Source organism: Rhea americana, unplaced genomic scaffold, assembly GCF_003343005.1.
Source record: "Rhea americana isolate MKP2758 unplaced genomic scaffold, rheAme1 scaffold_79, whole genome shotgun sequence".
In the NCBI taxonomy this organism is placed as follows: domain Eukaryota; kingdom Metazoa; phylum Chordata; class Aves; order Rheiformes; family Rheidae; genus Rhea; species Rhea americana.
Genome location: NW_028186967.1, coordinates 3803428 through 3820288, shown reverse-complemented (window position 1 = coordinate 3820288; position 16861 = coordinate 3803428). Strand labels below are relative to the sequence as shown.

Below are 16861 nucleotides of genomic sequence, written 5' to 3'. Positions count from 1 at the left end.
GCCTCGCCGGCGGCTCCGGGGCGGCGGCCGCCATGGAGGAGCCGCTCGCGGAGGCTCCGCGCCCGGAGGCGGCGGCGGTAGCGGCCGCCCCGGAGCCGAGGAAGCAGCAGGGGGTGAAGCGGCATCACCACAAGCACAACCTGAAGCACCGCTACGAGCTGCAGGAGACGCTGGGCAAAGGCACCTACGGCAAAGTCAAGCGGGCCATCGAGAGGTTTTCCGGCAGAGTGGTAAGACGGGCTGCTCTCTTCGGGTTGCGGTTATTAYTGTTTTTAACACTTATTTCAAAATTAAAGCCGATTCGAGGCATCCCCGAGCCGGTGCCCCGCGGAGCTCTGCGGCGGGCGAGAGCCGCCCGGGCACCGGTGCCGGTGCCCTCCGGGAGCTCCTCTGCATCGCACCTTCCTTTGGGTCCGGTGCTGTGAGTGCAAGTCCTAGGCAGCAATTACTCATTTATTTTTGGAAAGGGGGAAGGTAGTATAGTTACACATCACTTTTAAAAATGGTATATTATTATTATTGGAAAAAATAGGGTGGCTCATTGTTTTTATTTTTGCACATGGGCGCACCACTAACAGTTTATTCTTTCCTAACTGGAAATTAACGCTGTAGGGAAACCTGTCACATTCCCCAGCTAACCCAAGCAGCTCATAAAGCACCGCCAGAGTGCCAAATGTTGGTTCTTAAATTAAAAACGCTGTGGTTCAGTTGTACTTTTGCGACCTGAACTTTGCTGACACCTTAAAAAAAAACCTGCAGGGACTGCAACACGGCCCCATTGGTTTTTACGATCCGTTTCACTGCTCGGTTGTGCCGGCTGGCGCAAGTATTAAAGCAGCCCTGAGACTGTCCTGTAATAACTCAGCCTCAGCATTTCCTCATTGGTACAGCGCTCCAACAGAGCACAAAAATACAATTGAAGAAATGTATGCATTAGTCAGTTATTGTCATTTTTCCTTCCCTGAAGTATGTAACCATTCACAGAGGACAAGCGAATGAGGGGCAGGCATTGCTTTAAAGACTGCCCGGAGAAGTAGATGCTTTTCTAAAGAGCTCTTAACACAGCTTTTCATACGAAGTAGACTAATTGATTTTTCACCAGACTTCATATTAGAGCAAGGCATTTCCCTAGTGACATTACAGGTTTTGTTTCGTTTATTTATTTTTTTATTTTTGGTTGTCTGCAAAGTCAGCACACACTGAGAGGCAGAAGCAACTGTAAAACAGAAAAACAAATTGGAGATGCAACGGCTTTAATAAGAGGTGTTTACTTTGCAACTGAATATCTTTGTGTCGACAGTGAAAATGAGAGTTTCAGCCAAGTTGTAGAGTCATATCATGTATGCTTTCAGTTTATTAGCTCATTTGGAGGCTGGCTAAAGAGAAACCAGAGATGGACATCTTTGCACATGCTTACTCCAAATGTATGATTTTTAAAGTTTGCTGTCTTGACTGTTTTACAGTTTCAGGCTAGCAAAAGCTTCTAGGCTATATTACTTACTAAGTATCATTTTATAGGTAGATAACTTTGAAGTGGATTGCACAATCTAGCAAACAAATATATTGAGAATACCTTTTTTAAAGATTTGAGAATGGGACTGTAGTTTAAACCAGATATGGTTTTGGTACAGGTCCTCTCAGAGGAAAGGATGTAGTGTAGACATATCTTCCCTTTAAGCTAACATCATATCTGCTCTTTCCATATTTTGTTAACTGTCAAGCGCTGAAGCTGTACAGCTAATGATAGTTAGATGATGTGGTCTGAGCAGAATTTATATGCCTAATATGATCTTGGAGATGGAGAGAGTGAAAAATCAAAATACTCACAGAATCTTAAGGGCAATAAAAATTTAACACCTACTCTATCATCTGGTATGTAGAAACTAAACAAATCCTTATGGGGGTATTAGTTTTATATTGTAGTAATATAACCTTGGGCATATAGCACTTCATAATTATTAATTATGAACTTGTCTACAGTCAAGTTTGGGTGTAATGTTTCTATTTGAACTTCCATGTCTGTGAATGTATGTAAAATATCCACATTTTGTCTACTTACAGAATAGAAGCTAGTTGTCAGGAATCCAGCCAGACCTGAATGAAGAGAAAACACATCTTGTTTTCTGATGGTTTCCTTGTCTACCTGTTCCAGTGAATATTAATTACCCCCCTGAAAATTGCTTTCTGTCAATGAGCAGAGAGCACTGACAGGGAGACTGGTCAGAGAGGGATAGAGTTTTCCTTCAGGTTTTGTCCTTCCCTTCCCCTTTTTCTCCTCTATTCTTATTAGTCACTAGCATTTACAGTGTGAAAAAGTTTGCCTAGATGCTGCAGTGTGTCCAGCAGGGGATGCACAGAGAGAGCAATGTGGCAGGCACCATTCCTACCGGGACTTCCAAAGCAAATCGTCTAAAACCAGAAGCTAGGTAGCAAGAGTCCCAAGGTCACTCTAGTCTAATCTGTTTGCTTCCCATTCTGCTACTGGTTTAGCTAATAATCTTTTTCTTTACTCAGCAGTAAGCAGATATTTGAAGCTGTATAGTAACAGACTGCAAACCTGGACCTTGGAAGCAACATTGTGTTCCCAGTRTTCAGCCCTGTCCAAGTTTTTCTCATATTTGGCCTTTCCATTTTTTTGTTCACTAACAATCTCTTTAGCTGTGTAGTGTTTCATAGAGATATTTGTGTGATTAACCAGGCTTTTAATATGAAACATGAACTTTGGATTTGCTGCCATCTGCATGGCTACAATAAACAGCTCAAGCATGAAACAGAAATTGGCAAATTTGAGTTAATGAAATAAGAGGATGAGAAGACAGTTCAGTCCCAGGTACATACATACTTTAGTCTTGTGCCATTCAAAATCAATAGCAAGATCCCTGTTGACTTGAATGGAAGTAATATTTGGCACTTTTCAACAGGTTATGTTTCTTTTTCCTTTTATCTCACTGAAATGTGATCATAAAGTTTCCTGCAATAAAGCTCCGGGGTAGATTGTATGATATATTTAGTTTGTTATTGGAAACAACGTATATGAATTTGTGTATTAGTTACCACAGTGACTACAGACAGTATTGCGTGCTGCACAAAGCAGTTAAAATAATGCCCACCACATGACGTACGAAGTGCCCAATTTTGCCAGAAAGATTTCCTTCATTAGTACTGGCTCAGTATATGCTGTGTAACTTATGATATTTTAAATTAATGCACCTGCTAGTAAGTGTAAGGATGAAGAGATGATATTGCAAGCCTGTGAAGTAGCACTCATGTTGACATTTCTGTGGGTGTTTTCTCTTCTTGTCATCTTGCACATGTTAAACCAAAGAGCTGAACTTTTGCTCATGTTATGCATTCAGTATTTGCTAGCCAAGAAATCCGGTTACACTTATGTCAGCATAAGATTTGCTGGATGTTGAAGATTTGCTGGCTATCGACCATCTCTAGCCATTCGCATGCAAGATACGCAAAGAAGGTAGATGCTGCTCGATTCTGCTGCAAGTAAAGGGCCCACTGGAGTAAAGACTCTTTGCAATACAACTCTAAATTAGATGGGCATTTCTAGTCTTTTTAATCTGTCTTTTTTTAAGTTCTGAAATTGTACAGAAGGCACTGCCTGGTATTGCATGGATACATTTTTGTTAATCTTAGTWTGCCGCTCTGTAAAGCAGGGAAGACACCTGGTGAAAGGAAGCCTGTTGTGCTGCCTGACGCACTTGCAGCAGAGCTGAGCTCAATAGTTTAATACTGTGGCCTCTTTGGGAGACTTGTGCTCTCCCGGCACTGGACGTGAAGCTTGCTAGCATTGCCTGCCATTCTTTATAACCTGTCACGAAGCAGCCAGTGTTAGCTGCTCTTTTTTTTCAGTTGCCATCTGTCCGCAACACAGATGCTCCTCTCTGCAAAAGCAAGGAGCTTTTTTTCCCTTTCTTTCCCAAGGCTGCACTTGGGAGATGGTAGAGAATAGCTGTGGGGGCCTCTGCTCCTCCCTTACTTTCTTCTCTCTGCCTCAGAGGCAGGACTTCTTTTCTTCCTCCTCGCCAGCAGGTGGAGGAAGCACTATTCTTCTCTAGCCATTCCTCTAGCAAGTTAATTATTTTGGGAATTGATGACAAGCTGCAGCCCAATATGAAAACCAGGCATGTGGTGCATATTTGTGCAGGCATGTTACGGTTAATGGTGCATGTTATTTATCTTTTTTTTGTATAGAAATGCAGGTGGAAGGATGTTGTTGGATGAAATTGGTTTCCAAATTAACATTTTACTTCTTTTTTTTTTTTAAAAAAAAAAGCCTTAGATCAACCTAACTATTTTCATGTGCAGCTGCAGTGCAAATCTTTACTTTGAAATAATTCTGCTTTGTGATGATTCAGGAAATCCACACAGGGCTTTTGAAAATCTGAAACAGAAACATTATATATCCAAAGAAGCCCTTGCTTTGCAGATTATATTTCTCAGTATTATGGCAATCCCAAAACACAAATGCCAGCAGTGACAGCTCTGTCATGTCAGCAATTAAGACCTTTCTTACCGCACAACCATTCATTTGTTTGCAGTGTTGCTTTTAAACATTTCAAATGACAAGATAAAAATGCGTTCATGGGTTACCAGGGACAGCGAAAGCCAAGTAGGATGTTTGTCCCAATTTTCTTGTCAGGTTTGCTGGTGCCATAAGGAGGGAGGTGGCTGTCCGCCACTTTCAAGCGCTTCAGTCAGGAACCTCAAGCTTGGTTAACAGTCAGTACGCTGGGATTCAGTGGCTCATTACTAATTGCCTGGACACACATTCGCCTTTGTTTTCTCAGTGTATCTTCCATACAAAGAACTGGAAGTGCTCTGGCAGCCTTCAAGAACTAGTCTGTCCCAGTTAATAAAAAAGTTATGTTAAAAGCGTGTTAATGTTGCAAAGTCAAACTTTCCACAAATAGAAAATGTCAGTATCCCACTCTTCTCTTACGCACATGAATTATCATATGATTTTAATGACATGATATACTTCCTTGTTTTCCTCAGAACTTCTGCTTCGTTTAGCATGTGGACCAGTACTTCCTATTGATTTTTGTSTTGGTCATTCAGTATGCATCATTTGCACAATAATGTCCAAATCTGGCGCAAACTTATTTTTTGGGATTTTTATTTGTTGTTTTCATTAAAATATCTTTCTTGCAGATACAGGTGGAAGTATCTACTCAACACTGCTGTAATGTGAAGTGCTGGTACAGTGCTTTGCACAGCAGGCTCTTGGTTCATGAATGTGACTTCTGCAGCTATGATAATACACATGAATAATAGTAATAACGGCTTGTATCACTACCCTCATTTGACACATGAAAAAAAAAATTGTAGATTAAAGTCAAAATCATCAGAAGTGTTTGCTAGTTTTGAGTGCACAGCCTAATACCTGATTTTTCAGACATGCAGAGCATGTAACATCAGAGTCCGACAGATGACAGCTGAGCAGCAGAGCTCAGTCTTCTTTTTGCAGTCYGCTCCCGCTCTTTGCCTGGAGCGTTTGTCCCTGTATGACATTCAGCTTTGCTCTTCAGTCCTGACCCCTTTGYGCTGCACTTGTGCTGCTGCCTCTGCCTTTGTTCTGCATGCCAGCGCCATGACCCGCGCGGAAGGTGCTGCTTTGCTCACTGCTTCGCAGCTCGTAGCTGYCTGCAGAGTCCTTGCAGGCTGCAATGGGTCCTGCATATGCCTCCCAGCCACTGAGCAGCTATAGGGAGCCAGAGATTCCTCAGTGGAAGAGGGGTTCTTGCAAGAAGTAGATTAGATGCCAAAAGCTAACTTTTTTTTTTCCTGAGAATGTATCTTTTTTTTTTTTTTTTTTTTTTTTTTTTTTTACCTAGCGATTCATAACGTGGCTAAACTTGGACATGTTTTCGCAATGCTGGTAACGGCATGTTCCTGAAACTTCAGTTGTCTTCTGTACAATTTGTACCAAAGCATGGAAATTCTAGATCTGGAATGCATGGAAATTGGAAAGAAGATATAGACTTGCATATAGTTTGTTGTTAATCTGTTATTTGTTCCATCCCTAATTATTAGCTATGTTCTGAGACTCTAAAGGGAAAAGAAAAAAAACTACCACATCTAATCTCGTGTGTTTGTAGTGAATACCGCAGGCTTACTACAATAGGAGTTACCGTCAGGTTGTAAAAAAATTGCTTCATTCAGTCTTTGCATACATGCTTGTGTAACAGAAAAATCAAGGAAGAACTGAATTTCAAGGACTGCAAACAGAAATTACTGATTACAGCAGGTTATTAGGTGAAAGACACTAGTCTAAAATCATTGTATTATGTGCTGAAAAGTCCTATTAGAGCAGCAGCTTGGTTCAGAGGAGTATAGTTCAGTGGTATAAAAGTCTGAATTAATGACTAGCCAGTAAGGGATCATCAAATATATTAGCTTGTCAAATCTTTTACTCAATTTAAAGAACAACATTTTCTTCTTTAGCCTTGAGTGAGCATCAAGTAGTATTCCCTCAAAGATGTTGGAGTCCTTCATATGTGAAAGAATTAGAAGGTTTTGAGGGTCTGTTGCTTCTTTTTTCATTAGATTGAGCAATTTTCAGCAGGTAACCTTTCCTATGTCTCAGTATATCCCTATGTGAAGGGGTACTACTTAGTGTAAGGAAGCTAGATTAATTAATGGGTGAATTTTGACCTGCTATATGTATACTGTGATCCCACTAAATCTGAAAATCACAGCAGAATTTGAGCCAATGTTTATAACGCAGTCCTCAGCTTAAAACACTGTAAAAATGCCTAAGCATTTTTACAAATGGTTTCAAAGTACCATATGTGAGAGAATTCGGCAGAATGGAAATTACTTGTACAATGTCTTTCATTAGATATAGATAAAATATATTGTGTTTTTGGTGGCATGTGTTTTAAAAATTATTATTATTTTTTAAGAACCACAATGTGGATTTGACATGTGGAGACAATTATTGTATATATTGTAGTTCGGGGTCATGCATATTGAATAAAACCATTTGGAATGTGCAGTTCTTGCTAGCAATTGTTTATCCTTTATAGAACTGTAATCGCAGTTAGTCTGTGTTTTGTCTGGTAAATAAATAACTAGAGAATTTTTGCTGGTTGAAGAATCAGGAAGAGGCACATGGTGGCCACAGCAGTGCCAAGGAAGAATGCCATATGTGGGTTAAAAATCAGTCGCACGTATATTAGGCATGAACACAGGCAYGTCAACATGAGTAAAGGTATGATAATCAAAATGCAGAGCGTAAGTGGCATATTTTCAATGTCATATACCAGGGATTCATCAGCACAGTCTGCCCGACTTCTGACTTTGCCTTGACGTGGGCACCTCTGTGGCTGGTGACAGCGGCAGGATTCTCAGTCCTTTGTCTGCTGGACCACACTTACCGTACCATCTGTCTTCCCAGACCAGGAGACTTGCACCATAGCATCCCCTCCTACTGTRCAAGCGGGTTCCTCCTGCTAAGACACTGTTGTTGTCCTTGCTGTCCTCTTGCACCCTCTACCTAAGTGAAGTGGGACCAAAGCCATGTTTTTCGCCTTGGCTCTGGTTGATGCTTCTGAGCTAGAAGTGCAGATGTGCCTGCAGGCATGCAGTGGGCTGGGAGCAAGGAGCAGTTGTGGCCATAGCCAGCAGCTCGGTTGTGCAGAGTGGCTGGAACATCCACAGCTCCTGATGCAGGCAGTGGCTGCTGCCAGTGCCCAGCTCTGACGTACAGTTTTGATGAGTTGCGGGCCACCAGGGATATGAATATTTTGGCATGGGGATCTTTGATCTACACAGAGTGCTGATCTCGTCCCTTCCTTGCCTTCTTTATAAGTCAGGCTTTGTCCTTAAACTGTCCAGGTGTGCACCTGACACTTTATAGAAAATATTCTTGTTGTTACCTCTGATGGGTCAATGTGCTTGGAATAGTTGGTATTTCAGAGGAAATGTCTCAGATGAAAAAAGTCTGTTACTAAATATGCAAATGATATTTGTCAGTGTTTCCCTCAAATATCTTCCAGCAGATGTGAGTACCATGTGTGTCCATTTAATAAACTAAACTCAAAATAATTTCCACTTTGCTAGATATATGGGGAATAGCTGGGGGTGGGGGGCAGGGAGTGAACTACAAAGCAAGGTAAAAACTGCATATGTGTGTTGTTATATTTGATGACCAATTCATTAAAGCCATAAGTGTATCCAGGCTTTCAATAGTGTTCTCCTGCTGTTGCTTCCTGTACTCCCTGGCTACAAAATCGGTCTCTATGGCTCTCATTTGTCTTACCCACATGAAAGACTTTGAGCATCTGCAAGTTATGATTTGAGAAGTATCTGCTTTTAAACAGAATATATTTATCACCATGTCTTCACAGACAACATGGTACATTATATAAATTAGAGGATCCCAGACCTTTGAACACTAGGGGGCTGAGTGAGATATTGCATGAGGCTATGGTGTCTGGCCATCCTGATCAAACAGCCTGGACCCACACCAAAAATGCCAGATGTTGCATAGATGTAGAAGCCGTCCTATAACCTTTACTACATGCTACAATGGGAAATGGGTGGAGGATACCAGACTGTAGCTATCTACTGCTGATATGCTGTTTAATGCTCTCATTTTAGTTCAATATTTTTCATATTTTAAATTAATCACCATGGATCTCGATCATCCTGAACTAATCACCTCAATTCATTCCTTTAAACTAATGCATAGCATTAGTACTTAACCCTCCAAAGGCAGATAGCATTTGCTGCTAGCTTTGATGGTTTACAAGATGTCAGCCCTTAAAACTGTCACTGGCCCACAATTGGATGCAAGTTCTGGATCTTGCTCAAATGTGATTTTTTTTTTAGTCTCTATTCTTACACATGGAGGAAAAAAAAATAAAATATTGTAATGAGTAATTCCTGATATAAATACGCAACAATGAAGCAGTTTTGGGAAAGGGACTTGACATGACTGGAATGTTCAAAATAGTCCTGACCAGTTGAGGGTAAAGGCAAAATCACAAAAAAAATGCAGGTTATTTAGTGGTTTATGACTTATTTCATGGCTGCAGAATCTATTTCAGTGACCTCTATTAACTAGAGCGAAAACATTGTTAAGAAGACAGTTGACAGTGGTCAAGTTAATATTTGACCAACACAACTAATTTCAGGGTGACTCCTCAGCCTCCCCTTCYAGCTCACTATCTTTCTCACAACACCTCAGCCCAGTCTGTAATAGAAAACTCTCCTCTTCACAAGCCTGCTCACTCATCTTCCTGCTCAGCCCGGGTCTTTTATTGTAACTCTGCTCAGCCCTGTGCAGGCCACTTGCAACTGTCCTTGTTCCCACTGTGCTTTTTCAGAGTGGGCCAAGGGCAGTTTTGGATGCTGTGGAAGTRAGGAGAGAGGTCCTGCATACTCTGTGGAGCTGTCTATAACACAGCATTAATGCTGGAAAGGCAACTCCATCCTCATCACCTTGTCTTCCTCAGGGATATCTGCCTGTGGTGAGCCCTAAATATTATGTTAAGCCTAGAGCCCCATAGCTACTCTGGCCCCACTGCTGGCATATGGGACAACTTAGGCAAAAACTGTAGAGGAGCCAAATGTCTCTGCTCTGAGGTCTAGCTGCTTGAGGAACTTGTAATTATGCTAATGTCTCACTGTGATCGAGAGCTGAGTCAAGCACTAGTGCCTTGGAATATGGACAGTAGTTAAGGGATATTGGACTTAAAAAAGAAATTCATTGTTCCTATGAAAAGATACTGTTCCAAGTTTGGAAACTAAATTTAGCCATTCATGGATAGATCAGCAGGCTGTAGATGGAAATCACAAAAGCCTCCATATCATGTTTCCCATTCACAAAAAAGGGATTTCATCTCTCTTACAGTTTCTAATCTCCTCAAAACCCCTGATAATGAATGATATCTCCCTTTATTTAAGATAAAAGTGTTACTTTAAAAGTGAGTATGAATTTTTTTTACAGTGCTGATCACAAAAGGTAGCAACAAGAATTGGATGAAAGTATATCTGTTTGATCTTTCTGGTACTAAACAAGTTTTCCTTTTTGTTGAACACTGTTTTGTTGTTGTTAATGCTAAAAGAGTAAGCCTTTTGCATGTAATTTTAAAGGAGGAAGATTGCTAAGCATTTTTTTTTAAAAAAGAAACTCCTATGGCATATGTTTGGAGATTTCATTCATTTGTTTATTTTTGCCATTGCATTCTGCATAAATCAAATCAAGTAACTTCTAGAATGGAGTTTAATTATGTCTGTTGCAAGGCATGATTGCCTGTTAGCCCATTGGGTAGTCTTGGAAGCTAGGGCACCTGAAGATGTCCTTAAACTTTAAACATCATTCTTAGCAGTGATTTCAGCAGTGCCAGGCTGCAGTTCATCGTTCCTGCAGAAACATTTTGGCACAGGAAAAAGGTGTCTGGTAGGAGAATACTGAAAAGTGAAACATCCCTGGTTGTTGAATGCTGTACCCCTGCACAGCTTAGAGCATGAAATATCTGTGTACTACTATACTACTGTTTGAGCACAATGGTATTTAAGATACAGAAGTAAGCAGGACATTTGGACCTATGCTTGACAACTGTAATGTGATAGTTAGGATTAGCTGGCTTTGGTGGTGGGGAGGCTTAGTACATATTTTTATAATTCACTTGGTTCTGATGCCAGGAATAGATTTGGCGTGGGCTTAGCTGACCTGCATAGGGGTACAGTTGAGAGACATCCACATTACCCCCTCAGGAAGATAATTTTTAACCAGACCTATACATGAGTCATACACTGTCCTTTACGCTAAGCTGCCTCTTCCTTTTGTACAGTTCAGCTTTCCCTCATTTGTATTTATTTATAGGCTTTGTGTGTCATTCATCACTCTACTATTGGAGCACCTCAGAAACTCTTTCCTTGCCTCACAATTCTTTTGTTTAGTAAGTGGAATTATTCCCTCCATTTTTCCAAAGAGGAAATGAGGCAACATCTATACTTAAATGTTGCGTTAGTTTTGCTGGATCAGCTAGTCAAGTGCAAAAGTTGCACCTTGGGCCATCCCAGGATGAGCAGGAGCTGAACAGTGGGAGCAGTTCTGGCAAGCACAGATATCCTTTCCTAGTAGTATTTATTTTCTTTGGGGTACTAAAATAAGGTGAAATAAAGAAACACTCTTCTGTGGGTTTAAGCGCTGTCTCCTATAGGATTGTGTTGTTACAGCTGTAGTTTGAGCACTGAGGGGGTAAGTGGTTTCCCTAAGGTCATCCAGAGCATCTGTGGCAGAGCCACAAAGAGGACGATCTACGCTGGTTTCAACACTTCACTGAGCCTAGCCTTGTCTTAAACGTGTGTAACCATCTCTGTCTTAGGAAGATAGCTGGTAAAGTGACGTCCTCTTTCGTGGGTCTAGGCACATGCTTGAAGCAATGGTGYCACCTTTTCCAAAGCCCCCAGGTTGTTGCATCTGCTTCATGATTGGTCACTACTCCATACCACTTCAAGTCCTTAGGACCTGGAGAGAACAAGGCCTTCAGCTAGACTGCGTGGTGTATTTACATCAAGGCCCTGGACTACCCCTGATTTTCAACAATAGGTCTATTCTGCGTGCAATATGAGGATTTTCTCTCCGTCTCTCTATTTCTGTGAAACAAATGTGTTCTCTCAGTTCATCCTGTCTGGCATTTCATTATGAGAATGTGTTCTAATGGGACCTATGAAATGCTTCATTGTGGATTGCATATTACTAGAGAGGAATTTGTCAGGGAAAATAATTTCATTCTGTACTTTAACCTTCTTCCAGCCTTTTGCAGATGAAAAGAAAACTCTGTAGCCATGAATGTAACTGGTTATCATTATTGGATATCATTATTCACTCTCTTTGAGTGTAAAACTAAAAAAAATCATATCCCTTGTGATGTCCGTGGGTAAAATGCTGCTCATGGTTACATTAACACTGTTGTAAACTGAAGAGTAGAGTTGGCCCTTTGCTTCAATTGAAATATTTGGTTAACACAGGGACTAAACAACACTCTTGAAAGCAATTTGTGTTATTGTCTGTAGAGCAAAGCTTGTATTTTATGAACTGGCTGATCATAAAGACAGCATAAATCATATAAAGCATTCTCATTTACTTTTTCTTTCTTTTTTTCTTTTTTTTTTTTTTTTCAGATGAGGCTTGTAGAGTAGAGTTGCAGTCAAATCTCTGCTCCAGGATATTTTAGTTGAACTATGTGAGTCCATTAAACAAATGTAATGGCTTTTTGGAARGAAATGCTGCATGTTTCAAACCAAATGTTTTACATAGAGAACATCTGGGTAGTTCTGGGTGTTTGTATGTAGAGCACATCAGACAGCAGCCTTAGCGAGCTCAGCTGGGAGGTTGCCTGGGATGTAGTTGTAGGATATGACAGTTCAGTTGTTACAGAGAATAATTCCTATGAAGTATTGCCATGAACTGAATGCTTGGCACAAACAGCTGTATCTTCGTTTCACTCTACACCCAAGTTGTTATTGTTATCTGCCCAGCAAAACTCCGAACAGTGCTTGAACAACCCAGTAAATGCTGGCCCCTCTAAGCTGCGATGTGCGTGCTAAAGCGGGCTGCGGAAAGCAGCTRTCGTTAAGGGGAAACTAAGCGCTGGTGTGGTTCTGCCCATTCCTGCCCTGGACAGTGCGGGGCGAGGGAGCGAGTGGCGCGGTCTGTGCAAGCGCTGCGGCAGGATCGAGTTGGGAGGGATCAGCGCCGCGGCGGCGTGGCGTGTTGTTGTTTTGAGGCGTGTGAAAACGCAKGTAATGAGCCTGACATTTGAGTTTATTGGGGCTACTAAAAGAACTCTAACCCGCCTAAATTAGTAAGGCTCTATTTAGTTTGCAACACTGGAAGTAACGTATTTCCAGGAAATGTAGAAAAGAGTCTTATTGGGGAGTTTGTTCTTAAATTATTTCTGCAGTTTAACTGAGGAATGTGTGGCTCAAATGAGATGAAAGTTGTAATTTCCAGAGTAGCAACGCAGCTTCCCCTTTCAGGGCTGTTTAAATAAAAGTTAAACAAAATGGGTTAGGCAGTCTTCTTGGTGCAGTCCCTTGTGGACAGCAATTCACATTGCACAGCACCGCTTTAATAGTTCTCCTCGGCATGACATGATTTGTGGTATTTGCTGAGATAAATTTCTGGACTAAGCAGCGTGAGAGGGAATTGCTCCTCACCCTGAGGAAGGTGGTATATCCAAGTCTGTGCGAAGGTCACTGGCAGAGTGAAGTGGGAAGTCTGCGCCGCTGCTGCAGCACTACCTAACAGCTTAGCTTTTGGCAAAGGGAGCCCCCGAAATCTGAGTGCTAACCCTCCCTTGTTCGACTGACCCTGGCCAAGGCACATGCCAAAAAAGGTGTCTGTGCACGCTGAAGAAGGGGGCAGCAGTCCTGGAGATCACACAGTCTGGCGGAGTCCTTTGCCAAAAGCTTTCTCCTCAGGAAAAAAAAAATTTGATTTGCCAAAAACCCCTCCAACGTTAACTATCCCTGTAACTACTTGTGACAACAGCCTGTATCCGTGAGCTTCTCTTGCAGCAGGGAAAGCAAAAATTATACCTTTAAGGCTGCAAAATTGCTTGATAGCCAGCCACTTCATTGTAGGAAAGCATAATTCATTCTTCACCCTGTCACAGCGCTCTCTGTTCCAAGCCCAGCTGGCCGTAGGGAGCCAGAGCATTCCTGTTTCTGTATTACTCTCTCCACTAAGCCGTTGGGGTGGCCTTGGTAATTTACTTTCGATAAATAGAAAGAAACAACAGGAGGTTCCTTTACCTTCAGGAGTATAAATATTTCTTAGAAATCAGAGACGGATGGGGAAGAAATATTAGCAAAGTCCTTTCCTCCCTTTGTAGCAATTCCACCATATTCTGCCATAAATTCTAGGACAGTCCCTTCCAAAAAGGGAACGTTAAACAGGTAACTCTGGACTGGACAATGTAATACTGAAGTAGTGCTTTTACAAAAACAAATTTAATGTTATAAAGCGATCTGCAAGCCCTAGAGCAAAATAACCTGGATAAGGCTTAATAAACACAGTTGCCAATCTTTTTGTTTTCAAAAATATTTTTCCAGATAGGATGTGGGACTATGGTTCACTAGATTCCTGTCAGGAAGCAGTGTTTATCTGTTGATCCATTTGAGACTAATTTAGAATTATATGGCTATAGTTGCTTCTGAGTTGCTAGAMCTGTGTCATTAACCCCTCTGACTATGCCATGTACATACATCTGTGTATATTTTGTCATATGATCTCTGTGGTCCATCATCCTTGTGTAATGAATGCCGACTCATGAATGCCAACTCATGAATGTTAACTCAAAGCCTGAACCCTAAACTCAACTTTAAAATTGTGGCAGGTTTAAAAATCTCACTAAGTTAATTAGGAATTTGAGGTGGTTAAACAGCATGGTACTAGAGTTTAATTACCATTACCATTACCATTGCTGTGCCCCAAAATATGGAAATTCTCTGAAAGAAGAATCAATCTTCCCAAGTTTCCATGTTCTGCTGATATTCTCACAGTGAAACAATACTTTCTTTCTTTCTCAGTTGAATTAACTGTTAACCTGCTTTGAAGGAATGCAGAACCAGGAGAGCAAAATTAAAATATGTCGGCAGTTCTGAGGCTTCTCTGAACCCATAAAATACTCTAGTGAAAGAAAGAATAAGCTGAGTTACATTTATTTACCCACAGTTTCCTTCAGCAGGACTTACTGATGAACGAAGGTGTGGGGTGGCTTGTTGGAAAAAAATAGTTGTAAGAAAAACTTCAGCCAGTGTTCAACCTCCTCCTTTGCTTAATGTGAATTGCAGTCTTGCACTGATACAGCACCTTTCACCTGAACGTATGCAAAATCACTTTAGCGACTCTGGTAACTGGTGAGGCTACCATTATTTAGCAATTATTTAGCAATACATTTCAATATTTTGCAACAGTTGCTTCGAGGGTGTGAATAACCCCATTTCCAATTTAAATTATTGGGAGGAATTGCAGAACACTTAATTTCCAACTGGAACTAGACCAGGCTTCTTAAGAAAGTCATAAAAGTCTTTTTCTAAGTAAGTAGTCAGAATCTTGGTTTTGTGTTTCATCCCCAAATCAGTGCCTTGAATAGTGTACACTCTCACTTTGGGGGATTACTTCAGTATGGTTCACTGCTTATTCACAATGAGAAAAACCCAACATTGAATTAAAGTCCCTCATTGCTGCTCCAGGTTAGCATTTTTCATTACATCAGCAGCTATGGTAGTTGCAAGATCAAGCCTCAAATTAATGTGAAATCTATCTTCCAGTTTTTGGAGGGGGAATCTGTAATACCCATATAACACTGGGAACAGTAATCTTGGGGCTTGTGAATTCTTTCACTCCTCTTTAACCTGACTTCCCAGTAATTTAATTAGTGCTAAACAGTTTGCACACAGACTTGCAGAAGTTAAAAGACTGACATATGATTCACTTCCAGTGACTTTTCCTCTTTTGCACATGTGCTGGATGGAGTTGTGCTGCAGTTGGAAGTCAATCAATAATAATTGCACAATTCTAACCTTATTTAAACTATGATATAAACAGACATGATAGAAACGGATACTACCAGGTTTTTTTCCAACTTATAAGTGAAGTCAGATTTTTTTTTTGTTGTTGTTCCAATGAAATTGTAACCTGGAAGAAAAGCAGTTAGACTTTGTGAAATCCCAATTTAGTGTAGCATTTGGCTTTAGTGGAATTGGAAGCCAAAAATAAACATCTGCTTGGCAACTTCACCAGAAGTTAACTATAAATGCAGTTTTCATCTTTTCAGTGAATGTGGCATTCTGTGCTGGTTAACGTCTGTTAAGGAGGAGTGATCCACAGTTGGGCTTGTAAAACATTTTTTTAAATTTTAATTACAATTATGAACATCCATTGCCTCAGGGAAATCCCCTACCCCAGTTTCTTTCCAGATAAAATTTCTAATGTGCCAAGACATGAACTTTCCTTGAAAGCTTGAAGGTAGTTGGATGGGATATTTGTGAGTTATTAGACTCTGGAAAATAGATGGTGTTTCATCAGTCTGTTCATGACATCCTCAAAACTTCAACTTGGCCATTTTTTCCCCTTTCTTCTTTAGTCCTTCTTCTGAATTAGATCATAAGACTGTTTTTTTGCAGACTAAGTTATGAACATTCTGAAGTATTAGATATTGCATCTTTGGATATGCAGACTGATCTGACCAATAGTCCCAGGTTTCCTTCCACCTCATTTGGAAGTGAATTAGGAAAAAAGTAAGTACGCTTGATCTTTTCACTGGGAAGATAAACTTGGTTTGTTACAGTAATTCTTTCAGGATGCCTCTCTTGGCTTCTAGTCCTGTCAGCTCATGACCACAAACATCTCTAATAACCCTATCTTGTCAGATGTCTGCTTTTCAGCAGATCCTTTGTAACCTTTGCTGCTACCGGGGCAAATTTGTTTCAGTGTGGATCTGCAAGATTGAAGTGGATGCAGGCATGTAGTAGCATGCCTTTGGGACAGTGGGAAGGGGTGAGAGAGAGCTTGATTTAGCGCCATGGGAAATACTTTGTTATTACAGAGAATAGTGATTATGTGTAAGGTCTTTCTTCTAAAACTGAACATTTCTGCAACTTGGGAATTCATTAATGTCGAATTATAAACTTCTATTTTGAGAAGAGAAAGGTGTTTTTCAATGGAGTTCTGACATATGTCAGTAGAAGTGTTGGTTTGAGGGGGTACATTCTTGTCCTTTGGGAATGCAGTTAACACTACAAAATTCAAGAGTTATCAAATGATAGCTAAGTTGGTCTAGGCTGGAACCACTGACGATCTAGAAGGAAAGAACTGGACTTC

At 40.8% G+C, this 16861-nt stretch overlaps 1 protein-coding gene across 1 annotated transcript in view; it reads left to right on the top strand.

The window, feature by feature from the left end:
- Nucleotides 1–6: 6 nt before the first annotated feature.
- NUAK1 (NUAK family kinase 1) overlaps nt 7–16861 on the top strand; it is a 51117-nt gene continuing 34262 nt past the window's right edge. Inside the window, exon 1 of the mRNA XM_085322547.1 lies at nt 7–230. Coding sequence (XP_085178673.1) covers nt 33–230 — 198 coding nt within the window. The 5' untranslated portion in view covers nt 7–32. The remainder of the gene's footprint in view (nt 231–16861) is intronic.